Source organism: Perognathus longimembris, chromosome 2, assembly GCF_023159225.1.
Source record: "Perognathus longimembris pacificus isolate PPM17 chromosome 2, ASM2315922v1, whole genome shotgun sequence".
In the NCBI taxonomy this organism is placed as follows: domain Eukaryota; kingdom Metazoa; phylum Chordata; class Mammalia; order Rodentia; family Heteromyidae; genus Perognathus; species Perognathus longimembris.
This window is the reverse complement of record NC_063162.1, coordinates 29,247,402-29,264,163: the sequence shown is the minus strand read 5'-3', so window position 1 is coordinate 29,264,163 and position 16,762 is coordinate 29,247,402. Positions and strand designations below refer to the sequence as shown.

Here is a 16,762-nt window from a genome sequence, read left to right as displayed (position 1 = left end):
AAAATTTTTGTTCTGAGTTTTTTTTTTCTTTGAATTTCCCAGTTCCAGGAGTAGATTTTAGCATAACTCAATTTGTAAGGAATCTTGGACTTGAGCACTTAATGGATATATTTGAGAGAGAACAGGTAAGTAGATGAATTGTATTGTTTAGTATTTTATGGGAACTCCTGGAAAATTTGAGTCATACTTGAACTCTCTCGACCATTGTAATCTGTGGAGAAGATAGTATTTTTGATGGGTTTCTATTAAGTGTATAGTAATAAAAACAACTTTTTTGAATGGCAGAATTGTCTTACTCAGTACCTTACCCTTGAACTGTCTGTTACTACCCATTCTAAACCTGACACTGCTTGCTAGCTCCTATGGAGAGAAATATGCCAGTCATGCACTTGGGCTTTTCTGTGTATTCCCATATTAAAGCAATTCTATCAGAATACATTGACATATTTTTGCTGTTGTTACTGTTTAGGAAATGTAGCTAGTCTAGACTTGTATCTAAAGAAACTTTCAGCCTAGTTTTGGAGCTGGAACAAGATCATCCAAGGAGTTAATGTTTGTCATAGAGTTTAGAAACTGGAAGAAGAGAAAGGTTACTGTGAACTGAACTATCGAGGGATAGCTCCATAGAAAGTTTAAAAAAAAAAAAACAAAAAAACAGCTACAGGGACAGCTGGGTTCACTGTCAGGACTCTACCTGAAAAGTAACTGAAAACAGAAAAGAGCTGGAAGTGTTGCTCAAGTGGTAGAGTACCTGCTTAGCAAGTACTGAGTCCTGAATTCAAATCCTTTTACCACAAAAAAAGAGAGTGAGAGAGGATGGTTGAATTGCTTCCATTTTATGATGTGATAATATATTTTAGGTTAAAAAAGTTACCTTAAATACTATTGTGGAAGTATCACTTAGCATGCCGTCCAGACTTTAGAAGAACTATAGAAAAATTACATAACAAGAGTTATCTATGGAGTGTACTTTTTAGTATAGTGTAAAAGATGAAATTTTTACCTGACTGTGATAAATTTAAAAGTACATGTATGGGCTGGGAATATGGCCTAGTGGTAGAATGCTTGCCTCACATACATGAAGCCCTGGGTTCAATTCCTCAGCACCACAGACTTTTTTTTTTAAGTCAGAAGTGGTGCTGTTGCTCAAGTGGCAGAGTGTTAGCCTTGAGCAAAAAGAGGCCAGGGACAGTGCTCAGGCCCTGAGTTCAAGAGTCAGGACTGGGGAAAAAAAAAAGTACATGTATGGCTAGATGTTGGCAGTTCATGCCTGTAATCCTAACTACTCAGGAGGTAAGATCTGAGGATTACAGTTCAAAGCTGTCCTGCAAACAGAAGTCCATTTATGACTCAACCTCAGTTTTACTCCTAAGTTATTGTTGGTTGGTTAGTTGGTTGGTTGGTACTGGTACTAGGGTTTGAACTCCGTACCTTGCACTCTTACCTTTTCTCTCATGGCTGGCATTCTTCACACTTGATCCATGGCCTCCACATCCAGCTTTTTGCTGTTTATTGGGACATGAAGGTCTCTTTCTCTGCCTGGCTGGCTTTGAACCTTGATCCTCAGGTCTCAGCCTCCTGAATAGCTAGGTTTTTAGATGTGAGCCCTGGTGCCTAGCTGCTAGCCAACTTACATTTTTTGCTAATTTCAGTTCAGCAAATGGTTTGTTTTAACGTTAAAACTGTTCAAATAAATATAAAGTAAATATATGATTGTCTTATACAAACACATACATATATGAATGCCTACCAAGTTAATAAGCATTTTAAATTGTTGTTTCTTATTTTATAAGATCACTTTGGATGTGTTAGTTGAGATGGGACACAAGGAACTCAAAGAGATTGGAATCAATGCTTATGGACATAGACATAAACTAATTAAAGGAGTAGAAAGACTTATCTCTGGACAACAAGGTATTTCATTTTAATTTGTTGCTGTTATCAGTTTAACAGTTTACATAATGGCATTGCTTAGTGTACTAAATAATAATATGAAAATCTGTATGAAAAGCTCTGTTTAATAGGACAAACAGTAACTAGGATTTGGGACACCTGTGATGAAAAATCTGCTAGTAGTTAGTTATACATTGAGCTACCAGTGTAAAATTTTACCCAATACAGAAATTGAAAGTTGTCCTACTTATTGAAAATTGTGATGATTTCTGAAGTTACTGTAGCTCTCAATTTCTATGATTCTAAAAGATCTGGAATTTAGTTATCTTACTTTTTGACTTAACAGGTAGGCATTAAGGGTATCACATAAAATAATATAGTAAATCTCTTGTATAAAATGCTGTGCTTAGGCTGGGAATGTGGCTTAGTGGTAGAGAGCTTGCCCTGCATGCATGAATCCCTGGGTTCAGTTCCTCAGCACCACATATACAGAAAAAGCCAGAAGTGGTGCTGTGGCTCAAGTGGTAGAGTGCTGTCCTTGAGCAAAAAGAATCCAGGGACACAGCTCAGGCCCTGAGTCCAAGCCCCATGACTGGCAAAAAAAATTATAATAACTAAAATGCTAAGCTTAGAATGGGGGAAAAAAAACTGTTACAACCGAATAAATTAAACAGTATAAAGCTGGATAATATTTTTATTTTTCATTAGTGTTCAGGGCTTAAGGGAAGTACACATTGTATTTACTCAACAGATGTTAACATTTCTTGTCTATCAGGTGTAGGTATAAAATGGTGAATAAAATGTTTTAAGTGTGAAAATATGTTTTAACTTTATTGCTGAGGGAGTATCCTATACTTGAAGTTCAGCTGGGATTAAAGAGAAACCTTTTCTTAGCAAAGGTGGAATTTTCAGCAAGTGATGTATACTGGACAGGATAGGGTACACTTGTTAAAGCAAAAAATAGTACTTCTAAAAATGTAGGTGATTCAAGCTGAGAAATGTTAAAGGAAGGTCTTAAACTGGTGTACTGAATACATTGATTAAAAGTAAAGAGAGCTAGATGCTGGTGGCTCAGGCCTGTAATTCTAGCTTCTCAGGAGGCTAAGATCTGAGGATCAGGGTTCAAAGCCAACCTGGGTAGGAAAGTCCCCGTGAGATTCTTATCTCCAATTAACCACTCAAAAACAAGAAGTAGTGGTACTATGGCTCAAGTGATAGAGCACTAGTTTTGAGCACAAAAAGGCTCAGGGAGAGCACCTAGGCTGAGTTCAAGCCCCACAACCAACCCACGAACAGTAAATAGAATATAGCCCAGTTCCTGCCTGTAATCCTAGCTACTCAGATAGCTGAAATACGTATATTGCCTCCAGATGGCAGAGGTGTACTTCCTCTGGTCCTGTACTTCTGATACATCCAACTGTACAATTGAGTAGAAACATTTACTCCATGGAGAAGAAACAGGATTTTGACACAATAGCTATGTCTAACGTAGCACATCTGGGTCCCTTTCCTGCATGAAGTTACCACCTTCCTGGTTTTCATTTGAAGCCAGGATTACTTGCTGGTTTATAAAGTGGAACCAGTAGATGCCTGTAGTGGTCTTCTAATAGTATCTTGTCTTGACTTACCAGCCTTACCTGTCATTCAGTGTACCAAGTCACTAGATTCCTAGTACTACTGACTGGTCTTCCAATACTGATGAATATTTTGCTAGGGTGCATATGCCTTAGACAGGTACTTAGCACAGTCTTTATTCTGCATAATAGTTTCCATATAGTCTTCATAGTTGCTCCTCTTAAGTTTTTTCATCAGAGACTGGCTTGTTGGTAGTATTGGTTTTTTTAGACCACAGCTCAGAACTGAAATAGTCCTCGTAATCTCCATGCACTAGCCCTGAAATAAAAGATTGCCCAACCTTAAAAGAAGAGCAGAGGGGCTGGGAATATGACCTAGTGGCAAGAGTGCTTGCCTCCTACACATGAAGCTCTCAGTTCGATTCCCCAGCACCACATATATATGAAAAACGGCCAGAAGGGGCGCTGTGGCTCAGGTGGCAGAGTGCTAGCCTTGAGCGGGAAGAAGCCAGGGAAGGTGCTCAGGCCCTGAGTCCAAGGGCCAGGACTGGCCAAAAAAAAAAAAAGAGCAGAGGCTCAGAGATTTTGTAGAAGTTAAAAGAGAGTTGTATTACAATGATGCCAAAATGGTTAAAGGTACAAAAAAAAAATAGATAGGGTTATCTTGACCATTGACATTTAGAAAAGGACAAGTTCAATGCCGAAGTAAGGAATCTTACTCTTATGAGTAGTCAGATAGGAAATTTGAATGGACTTCAATGTAGACTTAAAATTACCTGAGACTATATGTTTATATAATAATTCTGCCTCATATTTACAGAAAATAAAAAGAATAACTGAATGGTTACATAGTTCTTAAAGGGAATAATTTATAGAAGAATATATGAAACTCATTAGGAATGGCAGATAAACTAAGCACTAGTGGCTCACACCTAACTACTCAGAGGCTAAGATCTGAAGATTTAAATTCAAAGCCAACCCTGGCAGGAAAGTCTGTGAAACTCCAGTTAACCACCAGAAAGCAGAAAATGGGGCTGGGAATATGGCCTAGTGGCAAGAGTGCTTGCCTCCTGTACATGAAGCCCTGGGTTCAGTTCCTCAGCACCACATATATAGAAAAGGCCAGAAGTGGCACACTGTGGCTCAGGTTGGCAGAGTGCTAGCCTTGAGCAAAAAGAAGCCAGGGACAGTGCTCAGGCCCTGAGTTAAAAGCCCAGGACTGGCAAAAAAAAAAACAGAAAGTGGAGCTGTCTCAGCTCTAAAGTGGTAGAATGCTAGCCTTGAGCAAAAGAGCTCAGTGACAGCACCCAGGCCCTGAGTTCAAGCCCCACAACAGACCAAAAAAGAAAAAAAAAAAATCATGAATGGAAATAGTTCTAGTGTGAGAAGATGAGAAGATTCTGAAGATGGATGGTGGAAATGGCCGTACAACAGTGTGAATATATTTCTATCACTGAATCTAATACTTAAAAATGGCTCACATGGTAAATTTTATGTTACATATATCTTACCACAATTTTAAAAATGTAAAAAAATAGGAAATATAGAAGAAAATGATATTCTGAAATATCCCAGCAAAACTCTTAGAGTTTATCAAGTTACAGAACAGTGATCTAAATGAAGTATGATGTCCTAGTTTTGATCTTGGAAAGGGAATGCTAGTAGGAAAAGCTAGTGAGATCCAAATTAAGCCTATATTAATAATTTTGAAACTTGTACTAATACAATGTGTATTACCAATGGAAAGTTGGGTGACAGGTATATAGGAACCCCTCCTATAAATATAAACCATTCTACAAAGTTTTTAAATTGGTGGCTAGATTAATCAGGCTATTATTACTTTTGGTGTTGTTTTATAGACACATTTTTTTTACTTTCAAGTTTTAATTTTGTTTCATAGGTCTTAACCCATACTTAACGCTGAACAACTCTGGTAGTGGAACAATTCTCATAGATCTGTCTCCTGATGATAAAGAGTTTCAGTCTGTGGAAGAAGAGGTATGTTCATATTCCTTAAATAATGAAAAAGATAGGCCAATCAGTCATACAGACCATTGGAGAAACACTTACAAAGCCTAGAGTCTTAGATAAGACCCAGAAATATGTAAGTACTATTTACCCAGGATATTTCTGTTCTAGCATTCTTTACAAAGAACTCTCCGGCCACTGAAAGTTTTGAATAATAGCCTACTTACACGTTGAAACATATTTGCAATGTGAACTGAGCACAGAAATACAAGGTTTAGTAAGACTTTCTTTCTTTTTTTCTTTCTTTCTTTCTTTTTGGCCAGTCCTGGGGCTTGAACTCAGGGCCTGGGCACTATCCCTGAGCTTCTTTTGCTCAAGGCTCGCACTCTACCAGTTGAGCCACAGTGCCACTTCTGGCCTTGTCTGTTTATGTAGTACTTAGCAATCTAACCCAGGGCTTCATGCATGCTAGGCAAGCACTCTACCACTAAGCCACATTCCCAGCCCCAGTAAGACATTTCTAAAACTTAGGAAAGGCCAGTTCTTAATAAAATACACGTTGTGCGTTGTCTAAAATCAGTAGGACTAAAGAAACAAATGCTTTACTTTTTAATATACGTGATTAGCAATTAGCTTTATGTTTAATCACCTCCTATTCTTTTTCTTCCTTTACATGATATAATGTTTTAAATGATTGACTAGTAGCTACATCTAGAAAGTAGTACTCATGAATTTACAATACCTATATCCTCTAAACAACAAAAGATTAAAGACTTATATTCTCAAAAATAGAATCAGATGAATCAGAAACTCGTGTTCCCCAAGTCAGACAAGGTAATATACATGTTTTAAATTATTTTCCCATCAGATGCAAAGTACAGTCCGAGAGCACAGAGATGGTGGACATGCAGGTGGCATCTTCAATCGATACAATATTCTAAAGGTAAAATCAGCAAAAGTAAAGCTTCCTGACATTGTAGTTTCCAAAACCTAAAGAACATAATGATCTATCTAGACCAGGTAGTTCCTTGACCTGGCTTTGGGATTGTTTTGTTTTTTATTTATGTTTGTTATTTATATTTATGGGTAGATGTGGTAATTATGGTTTTAATTTACATTTCTCTGATGATTAGTGGTATTGATCATCTTTAGCCATTTATGTATCTTTGAAAAATACCAACTCAAGACCTTTGCATGCATGTGTGTATATCAGTACTGGGGTTGAACTCAGAGGTTTTGCTCTTGCTCAACTTTTCCACTAATAACTAGCACTCTGTTGCTTGAATCATCTTTTCACTTCTGGCTTGTGCTGGTTAGTTGGAGATAAGAATCTGATGGACTTTTATCCCTAGTCTGGCTTCAAACTGTGATCCTGAATAACTAGGATCACAGGCCTGGGCCACCGGCTCCCAGCTAAACCATGATTTGTGTATATGTACACATGTGCTGGTACTGGGACGCTAATTCACGGCCTGAGTACTGTCCCTAAGCATTTTTGCTCAAAGCTAACACTCTGCCACTTCTGGCTTTTTAAAAAATATTTGATTCCCAAAAGGTATTTATACTTCTAACTTTGTAGGACTTTTTGTAAAGATACTTTTAATAAGCAGTATCTTCAGTTGACTAAAAACTACATGTATTTCAAAAAAGTTTCACCTCCTGGCTAAATACGAGGCCCATCTTTTGGTTAAGAAGAAATAGGTCATTATGAACACTTAAAGATTTGGTTTTTCTGGCGTTACAGATTCAGAAGGTTTGTAACAAGAAACTTTGGGAAAGGTATACTCACCGGAGAAAAGAAGTTTCTGAAGAAAACCATAACCATGCAAATGAACGAATGCTATTTCATGGTAAGATTCCTTCTCCTTCAACTCTACTACTGTTCTCCATATTAAGATAGCTTTTGACAGGTATTAAAAAATAATTTTCTTCATATAATTTTTTAAATCTAATATTTCTGTAACTTTTATGCTTATGTTCCTATTGTCCATTTCTTTTATAGTGTATACTTTATAAATAGATAATTTATAAATAAATTATAATGGTAAAAAAAATAGAATTGACAGGCTGGGGATGTGGCTTAGTGGTAGAGTGCTTGCCTAGCATGCATGAAGCCCAGGGTTCAATTCCTCAGCACCACATATATAGAAAAAGCCAGAAGGGGCGCTGTGAGCAAAAATAAGCCAGGGACAGTGCTCAGGCCCTGAGTCTAAGCCCCAGGACTGGCAAAAATAATAATAATAATAATAGAAATGACAATGGCTTTGAGCAGTGGCTCAAAGCTTAAGCAAAAGAGCTTAGGGACAGTGCCCAGGCCCTGAGTTCAAGCCCAACAAATAAAGGGCCACTGTCATTAGATCTATGGCGGTTACTGATAATTATTAAATTTATAGCATCACTGTTGTATTTAAAATTTCTTTGTTTTAAATTTCACAAACTGTCAGTTAAATGTAGATATTAAAATATAGTTTATCAAGCCTTTGAGCATGTTGTTCATAGTAGCTTTAGCCTGTTCCTTCATTTGTCCTTGAAATCGGGCACTGGTGTCTCATACTTGAAATCCTAGGTACTCAAAAGTCTGAGATTTCAAGATTATGGTTCAAAGCCAGCTCAAGAAGGAAAGCAAATAAGACTCATCTCCAGGGGCTGGGAATATGGCCTAGTGGTAAAGTGCTCGCCTCATATACATGAAGCCCTGGGTTCGATTCCTCAGCACCACATATATAGCAAAAAGCCGGAAGTGGCGCTGTGGCTCAAGTGGCAGAGTGCTAGCCTTGAGCAAAAAGAAGCCAGGGACAGTGCTCAGGCCCTGAGTTCAAGCCCCAGGACTGGAAAAAAAAAAAAAAAAAAAAACAGAGAAAAGGAAGGAAAAAAAAAAGACTCATCTCCAGTTAATCAACCAAAAGGTAGAGCGCTATACCTCAGCACAAAAGCTCAGGGTCAGCACCCAGGACCAGCACCCAGGACCACCTCCCCCTACACACACACCCCACCCCCCCCACCCCCAAAAAACCCAAAAGCTTGGTTACTTGCTTCTTGGTTGCAGAAAGTTTTTGGAGACTTAATTTGATTTTTTTTTAACAACGTGTTTAAATTTCACAGTCCTGTACTGCAGATATAGCTTATTGGTAGAGCATTTGCCTAGTATACTCAGGACCCTGGGTTCAATCCCCAACACTGAAAAATAAGTAGACTACATTTCACAATCCCCAGAAGGAATGGCTAGAATGAGTTTCTGTGAGATAGTCTAAATACTACTACTTATGCTACAACCCTAAAAAGTTATCATCATATTCTCTTGGCAAAGAGTGTATAGTTTTTACTTTTTTTTGGGGGGGGGGGCAGTCCTGGGGCTTGGACTCAGGGCCTGAGCACTGTCCCTGGCTTCTTTTTGCTCAAGGCTAGCACTCTGCCACTTGAGCCACAGCTCCACTTCTGGCCATTTTTTGTATATGTGGTGCTGGGGAATTGAACCCAGGGCCTCATGTATATGAGGCAAGCACTCTTGCCACTAGGCCATATCCCCAGCCCAGTTTTTACTTATTAACTTGAAAGTTGTAATGACCTTTTTTTCTAAAAATGGTTTTGTGTTTTCCAAGTTAATTCAGAAAGTGCTTCTATTTCTGTAAAAGGGAATTCAGTATATTTTCTTGTCCCTTGATGAGCAAGGACAGGATGTTGATTAAATCATTTAGCTGTAATAGTTTGGCTTTTTCCAGCCCTTAGCACACTACACCTACCTAGCCTGGTTCTTGTGCTCTATAGCTCTTCTTTGGCTAGGCTTGTCTTGTCATACACACAAAGAAGAAAAAGTAGCCAAGCTCTGGTGGCTTACACCTATAATCCTAGCTACTCAGGAGGCTGAGATCTGAAGATTGCAGTTCAGTATCAGCCTCTGTGAGACTATTGTCTCCAATTAACCACCAGAAAACTGGTATTAAGTGGCACTGTGGTTTAAAGTGGTAGAGCACTAGCCTAAGAAGGAAAAGTACTGCATTTATAAATACAAACTTAAAGTGGTGACGACAGAAGTAGGAAGATAGAAGAGAAGAGAATAAGAATATAACAGACTACTGGGAGCATCATTGTAAGGCTTGATTGCATTCAGCTTCATTATATATATATATATATATGAGTTGAAATGTATGACCCTTTGTTCTGGATTTTTATGTGTTCAGAGTATAGAATTTGATCCTTTTTGCATTGGTATTTCAAGTCTATTTTTATGATTGAATCTGTATTTGAACCACCATCCTATTAGATATTATAGAAATTAGAAATTCTTTATTCTAAAATAGTAAACTGGCTAACCGTTGAACATGTTATTCTTTTTAGATTTAGCTTTATTTTGGTGTGTGACTTGTGATAGCAGTATGTGTTTAAGAATATACCTTATAGGACTCACACAGAGACATTAACTTCTTTTTTTTTTTTTTTTTTTTTTGGCCAGTCCTGGGGCTTGGACTCAGGGCCTGAGCACTGTCCCTGGCTTCTTTTTTTTTTTTTTTTTTTTTTGCTCAAGGCTAGCACTCTGCCACTTGAGCCACAGCGCCACTTCTGGCCGTTTTCTATATATGTGGTGCTGGGGAATTGAACCCAGGGCCTCATGTATACAAGGCAAGCACTCTTGCCACTAGGCCATATCCCCAGCCCCGAGACATTAACTTCTAAAAGACTTTAGTTTTGCCTTTTCTTCCAAAAATAAATTTAAATTGTTTCTACCAACCTATATGTATTTCAGGGTCCCCATTTGTGAATGCAATTATCCATAAGGGTTTTGATGAAAGGCATGCATACATAGGTGGCATGTTTGGAGCTGGGATTTATTTTGCTGAGAACTCTTCCAAAAGCAACCAGTATGTATATGGAATTGGAGGAGGTACTGGATGTCCAGTTCACAAAGACAGATCTTGTTACATTTGCCACAGGTAAGAGGTCACTTGTTCTCATTTATTTTGATAAGAATTGGTTAGGTATTTAAGAAATTTGAAGAGCAAGGCATTAAGTCTGACTTTAGGAATCAAGACTGATTTTAGGCTTTTTACTCTCTCACAAGTTATAATAATAGTTAATATTTACTTAAATTATCTCAGTGAGGCCAGCATGATTCTAAGCAATTGACCTTTTAACTCACTCATTATAACACGTAGTGTTTTAAAAAATGCTGAGTGGCTCACTTAGCACTCCCGTGGCTCATATCTTTAACCTTAGCTACTCAGAAGGTTGAAATCTATAGATTATGATCTCATTTTGAACCCAACTTGGGCAGAACAGTTCATGAGACTCCATTTCCATAATAGCCAACAGAAAGCTGGGCTGGAGTATGACTCAAATGATAAGAGCATCTGCCAACTGAGCAAGCTGAGCAAGAATGAGGCTGTGAGTTCAAATCTCAGTATTAGTGAGGGAGGGGGAAGTAGGCAAAATAAAGTGTTGAGTAGAGCAAGTGTGCTGAAAGTAGACAAATGCAAGTTTAAGATCACCCTGGGCATCCTAGCAAAAGCCTTTCTTGGGGGGATGTTGATGGTTTTTGTTTGGTGGTGGTTGTTGTTTTTGCCAATCCTGGGGCTTGAATCCTGGACACTGTCCCTGGGCTTCTTTTACTCAAGGCTAGCACTCTACCACTTGAGCCACAGTGCCACTTCTGTCCTTTTCTGCTTATGTGGTACTGAGGAATTGAACCCAGGGCTTCCTGAGTGCAAGGCAAGCACTCTACTGCTAAGCCATCTTTCCATCCCAAGAGCTTGTTTTTGTAAAAAGAAAAACCTGAATACAAAATAACATTGAGGTAAAAGACTGCATATGTACAGTAGGCTTAGAGAAAAACAGTGAAATAATATTGAAAGGTTCTTTTTTTTTTTTTTTTTTTTTTTTTGCCAGTCCTGGGCTTTGGACTCAGGGCCTGAGCACTGTCCCTGGCTTCCTTTTGCTCAAGGCTAGCTAGCACTCTACCACTTGAGCCACAGCACCACTTCTGGCCATTTTCTATATATGTGGTGCTGAGGAATCGAACCTAGGGCTTAATGTATACAAGACAAGCACTCTTGCCACTAGGCCATATTCCCAGCCCCCTTGAAAGGAAGGTTCTTTGAAACTAAGGAAAATCAATCACATGCCTGAGGAGAGTGGGATAATACCTATTTAAACTCAATGGTAAGGGAGGGGATACCTGAGTAAGTAACATTTGCCTAAAAAAATGAGTAGGTGTTAGCCAGTGGAGAAACAATAAAATAACTGTCATCTCAGATGGTACAGAGAAAGGATAACTGTCCAGAAGGAAGATTGGCCTTTGTGAGCAAAGGAAATTAATGTGCTTAGGACCTGGTAAAGATAAAATAAAACTAGAGAAAATTAAACCATTGTAAAGAATGGGATTTCCCCCTAAGTACAGTAAGCAGCCTCTAAAAGGTTTTAAGACAAGAGTGATTTTTTTGTTGTTGGTTTTGTGTGTGTGCGCGCGTGCCAATACTGGGGCTTAAACTCAGGGCCTGGGCACTGTCCTTGAGTTTCTTTGCTCAAGGCTAGCAGTTAACTACTTGAGCCACAGCTCCATTTCTAAATTTTTGCTGATTAGTTGGAAATAAGAGTCTCAGAACTTTAATGCTTTGGACTACAATCCTCAGACCTCAGCCTCCTGAGTAGCTAGGATTTTACGTGTCAGCCACCAGTGCCGGCAGGGCTTTGTTTTAATCAGTGACTGTTTAAATAGAAAATAGTTTGGGCAGGAAATTATAATAGCTTAGTAGGAGGCTGCTGTTACAGTCCAGGTGGAAATTTTGGTGGTTTGAACATAATGATGACAAAATTAGAAGTAAATGAATTTTAAGTGTACTTTGAAGGAGGAATCACTGGATTTTGTTAAAGAAATTATTCTTTTGCAAGCTACAATAGAAATTCCTTAAGCTTGCTCCTCTCCACTTAGTCTGTGATTTGTGTTTCTGCTGAGATACAAAGAAGATGATGAATCTCAATAAAGTTGTTAACATTTTTCAGGTTTTAAAGTTAAAATATAACAACTAGCTGGGTATTGTGATTTATTTCACTGTAATCACACCTACTTGGGAGGCTGAGCCTGGCTAGTCTGGACAAATCAGTGAGACCCTGTCTTGGAATATAGTTCAGTGGTAGAGCATTTGCCTAACATGTTCAATTCCCAATACTGAAGAAAATAATAATTAACAAATTATTTTAAAAGAATAATAGACTTTTTTGCAGTACTGGGATTTGAACTCGGGGCTAGGCAAGTGTTCTACCACTTGAGCAATGCCAATCTGCCTTAGGATGGTTCTTTTCGAGATTGAGTGTTATACACTTTTCTGCCTAGGCTAACCTCAAACTATAGTTCGCTAGATCTCAGTCCTGGTTAGTTACAATTGGCATAAGGCCCAGCACAAAGTTCAAGACATATTAAAAACAATCATAAATTTTTTTGTATAGAGACATTTCTAAAGCTTATCTAATGTATGCAAATAATGATTGCCAGATATTTGTGTTAATTTGTCTTCAGAGTGCCCTTTTCCATTTTGTGTTTTAGACAACTGCTCTTTTGCCGGGTAACCTTGGGAAAGTCTTTCCTGCAGTTTAGTGCAATGAAAATGGCACATTCACCTCCCGGGCATCACTCTGTCACCGGTCGGCCCAGTGTTAATGGCCTAGCATTAGCTGAATATGTTATTTACAGGGGAGAACAGGTAATTCAGTTTTATTTGTTTACCTTCAAAAATTCCATAAGGGCCAGTGAGGTGGCATGTCTGTGTTCCAAGCTTTAGGAATAGATAGGAAGATCGAAACTGAAGGCTAGCTCCAAGCAAAAACTCAAGATCCTACTCAAAAAATAACTAAACCAGGAAAAATCTAGAGTTATTGCTTCTATAAAATGTAATTAATTCAAATCTGATTTTTTTAATAGTCTATAGAGATGAAGCATATAATCCTCTCATACTATAAGTAAAATAGTGGACCCAAAGTAGTATTCTGAATGGAATTGGTATCAGAATTACCACCATTATTAAAAATGGATGGGCATGTGCTTAATACCCATTGTAGATCTAGTGGCTGGTCACCAGTCTAAAGGATTGGAGTTGAGATAATATTGTTTTGAGAAAATGTCCCTAGATGATTCTGGGTGTCTTTGTTTTGTTTTTGTGCCAGTCCTAGGGCTTGAACTCAGGGCTGGGCACTGTCCCTTGAGGGTTTTTTTGTTTAAGGCTTGGCTCTACCACTTGAGCCACAGCTCCACTTTGGATTTTTTTTTTTTTTTTTTTTTTTTTTTGCCAGTCCTGGGCCTTAAACTCAGGGCCTGAGCACTGTCCCTGGCTTCTTTTTTTTTTTTTGCTCAAGGCTAGCACTCTGCCACTTGAGCCACAGTGCCACTTCTGGCCATTTTCTGTATATGTGGTGCTGGGGAATCAAACCCAGGGCCTCATGTATACAAGGTAAGCACTCTTGCCACTAGGCCATATCCCCAGCCCCACTTTGGATTTTTTTTGTGGTTAATTAAACTCATGGACTTTCCTGGCTAAGCTAGTTTCCAATCTCTATCCTCAGATTTCATTCTTCTTCACAGCTAGAATTGCAAATGTGAGCCACTGGCACACACCTTCTTTATTATTATTAAGTAGAGATTATAATTTTATAAGTAAGTAATTTCACCATTGTTTTCCCTCCCACCCCTACCCTCAAGTTTTTAAGATTGATTTAGAACCTTCTCCCTAAAAATTTAATGTTTATGGAAGATCCTCTTAATCTTTGACCAAAATTTGTTTACCACCATTTAAATTAATCTTTCTCTTGCAGGCTTATCCTGAATATTTAATTACTTACCAGATTATGAGGCCTGAAGGTATGGTTGATGGATAAACAGTTTTAGGAAACTAATTCCACCGAACCTAAAATCTCCAAAGCAGCTGGTGGCCTAAGTTTTATTTCTTTGCTGGTCATATTCATCTTGTACATGGCTCGTAACAGAAGGATAAAAATGTGAAAGAAGTTTAACAATTCTGACTTGATAAAGCTTTAATAATGTACAGTGTTTTCTAAATATTTCCTGTTTTTCAGCACTTTAACAGATGCCATTCCAGGTTTAACTGGGTTTGTCTGTACTAAATTATAAACAGAGTTACCTTGAACCTTTTATACATTATGCATTGATTCTAACAGAAACTGTAATGCCCTCAACAGAATTCATTTTACTAATACAGTACTGTGTTCTTTTAACACAGCATTTACACTGAATACAATTTCATTTGTAAAACTGTAAATAAGAGCTTTTGTACTAGCCCAGTATTTATTTACATTGCTTTGTAATATAAGTCTACTGTTTTAGAACTGCAGCGGTTTACAAACATTTTCATGTGTATTGCTCATCTGTCTTCCATCTTGTATCATCCCTAGATCATCAACCAAGATTGAGTGATCTTTATGTTTGATTCAGAGGCTGTATTGTGATTGTTAGCCAAAACTTAGTTGGGAAAGACTAATTTATCAGATTGAATTAGCTGGCGGAAGCATCTCTTATTAGAAATCTTTCTCACCAGACACTAGTGACTCATGCCTGTAATCCTAGCTGTTCAGGAGGCTGAGATCTGAGGATCGTGGTTCAAAGCCAGCCTGGGCAAGAAAGTCCCTGAGACTTTTATCTCTAACCCCAGAAAACAAGAAGTGGTGCTGTGGCTCAAAAGTGGTAGAGGGCCAGCCTTGAGTGAAAAAGCTCAGGGACAGCAACCTAGACCCTGAGTTCAAGCCCCACAACTGATGACAAAAAAAAAAATCTTTCTCACTTGTGAATTTTATGAATTTTCTGGGGTTTTAATTTGTCCTGCCTTTGTTTATAAAAAGATACACATTCCGAAGAACTTGAACTATGACAGGCCCTGATTCTAAAGAAGCTTGTTCACTGACCTCAAACTTTTTTTTAAGTGTCACTCTGGAAAATTTTTCATTGTCATTCTATGAAAATTAAAGCAAGTGCTCCTATTTTTTTAAGGCCAAATCCTCTTTTGAACACTTAACAGTATTTTCATGGAATATAAATAGGAAATTAAATTTCAGGGTTGGGAAGGGTAATCCTAGATAATCTCCCAATCAATTCTAATTACCTTAAATCTAAAAGGAAGAAAAATAGCAAAAGGCAAGTGGGTAGTTTTTTATCCTAAGCATTTTCCCCTTGATTTTACTGTTTTATTTAGAACCAATCATGAGTAAACTCTATTCAGAACCATAAATAGAGGTTTCTCACTCCTGCCTTTTCCTTCTGAATGGGCAAATGTAAGACAAGTGATTCCTGCTCCTGGTTGCCTCCTGTGATGTTCTGCCCAGTTGGAAATATGCTCTCAGTTTGTGAACCACAACCCTTGGCAGGAGCGTGACGATTGTGGTGACCAGACCTGTGTTGAGTATGGCAGCTGTGCAGGGAATTACTGTCCTGTGAAATGCCATTTTTGACCCTTTTTAATGTAAAACTGCCTTTTCCATGAAAAGATAGTACTCATGAATCTTGAAACAGAGACCTGAATTACTGCCTGACAGAGTCTATCCTACCTGTTGACTTCTAGTTCCCTCAGAAACCAAGAAAACATTTTTACCCACTTAGGTCTTTGTAAATGAGGACCTTTCCCTTCATGCTCTGAACCAATTTCCCTTTGTTTTACTTAGCCCTTAAATTAACTTGTCCTTTTTAAATTTGTATATACAGTGCTACAACATCATGTTTCTTGTCCTGAATAAGAGTTAATCAAAGTAAATGTATTTCTGGAGTTGTTTCTATGATGTAAATTGTGATCATTGTTTAAGAGGTTAAATCCTGACCTTGAAGTGATTTTTTTATACAACCATCTATTAATTGTGAATATGATCCTGAAGTCATTTCTTGGAACACAGAAGGAGTATACCAAATTCTATATAATTTTTTTCAGGTTCTCTAAGCTTCTCATTTCTATAATTAGAAGATAATGAATTAATAGGGTTTATATTTACCTTCTCTCAACATTTAACCCGTATTACCCTATGAGTGAATCTGGAATTGTTTGTTACGTGAAATCATTGTGGTCTAGTTGACAATATTGCAAACTGTGTTACTTCATCTAATCCATTGTTTAATGATTGTATTGTTTTTCCATGAGTTATATTGTGATTAACATGTTAGCATGGCAGTATTTTCAAGTAGTGTTTTGTTTATTGGGAGTTTGGGTTTTGGGTGGAACTTTTAGCGCTTTGCATGAAACATCTTTTTATTGATAGAATTGCTTTTTTTCTGTCTTGTGATTTTTTTATATGAATTTAATTTTTTGTGTGACTAGTGCTATTATACCCATCTTGAGTGTCTTACT

The 16,762-nt window shown here is 37.9% G+C and overlaps 1 protein-coding gene across 2 annotated transcripts in view; it reads left to right on the top strand.

The window, feature by feature from the left end:
* The window catches only part of Tnks2 (tankyrase 2), a 66,036-nt gene extending 50,943 nt beyond the window's left edge, over positions 1 to 15,093 (top strand). For both annotated transcript variants that reach the window (XM_048338710.1, XM_048338712.1), the window contains 8 exons: positions 43 to 125; positions 1,794 to 1,914; positions 5,368 to 5,465; positions 6,304 to 6,378; positions 7,180 to 7,285; positions 10,177 to 10,363; positions 12,970 to 13,126; positions 14,232 to 15,093. In XM_048338710.1, the coding sequence (XP_048194667.1) occupies positions 43 to 125; positions 1,794 to 1,914; positions 5,368 to 5,465; positions 6,304 to 6,378; positions 7,180 to 7,285; positions 10,177 to 10,363; positions 12,970 to 13,126; positions 14,232 to 14,294 (890 nt within the window). In that variant the 3' untranslated portion in view covers positions 14,295 to 15,093. The remainder of the gene's footprint in view (positions 1 to 42; positions 126 to 1,793; positions 1,915 to 5,367; positions 5,466 to 6,303; positions 6,379 to 7,179; positions 7,286 to 10,176; positions 10,364 to 12,969; positions 13,127 to 14,231) is intronic.
* Positions 15,094 to 16,762: the final 1,669 nt, after the last annotated feature.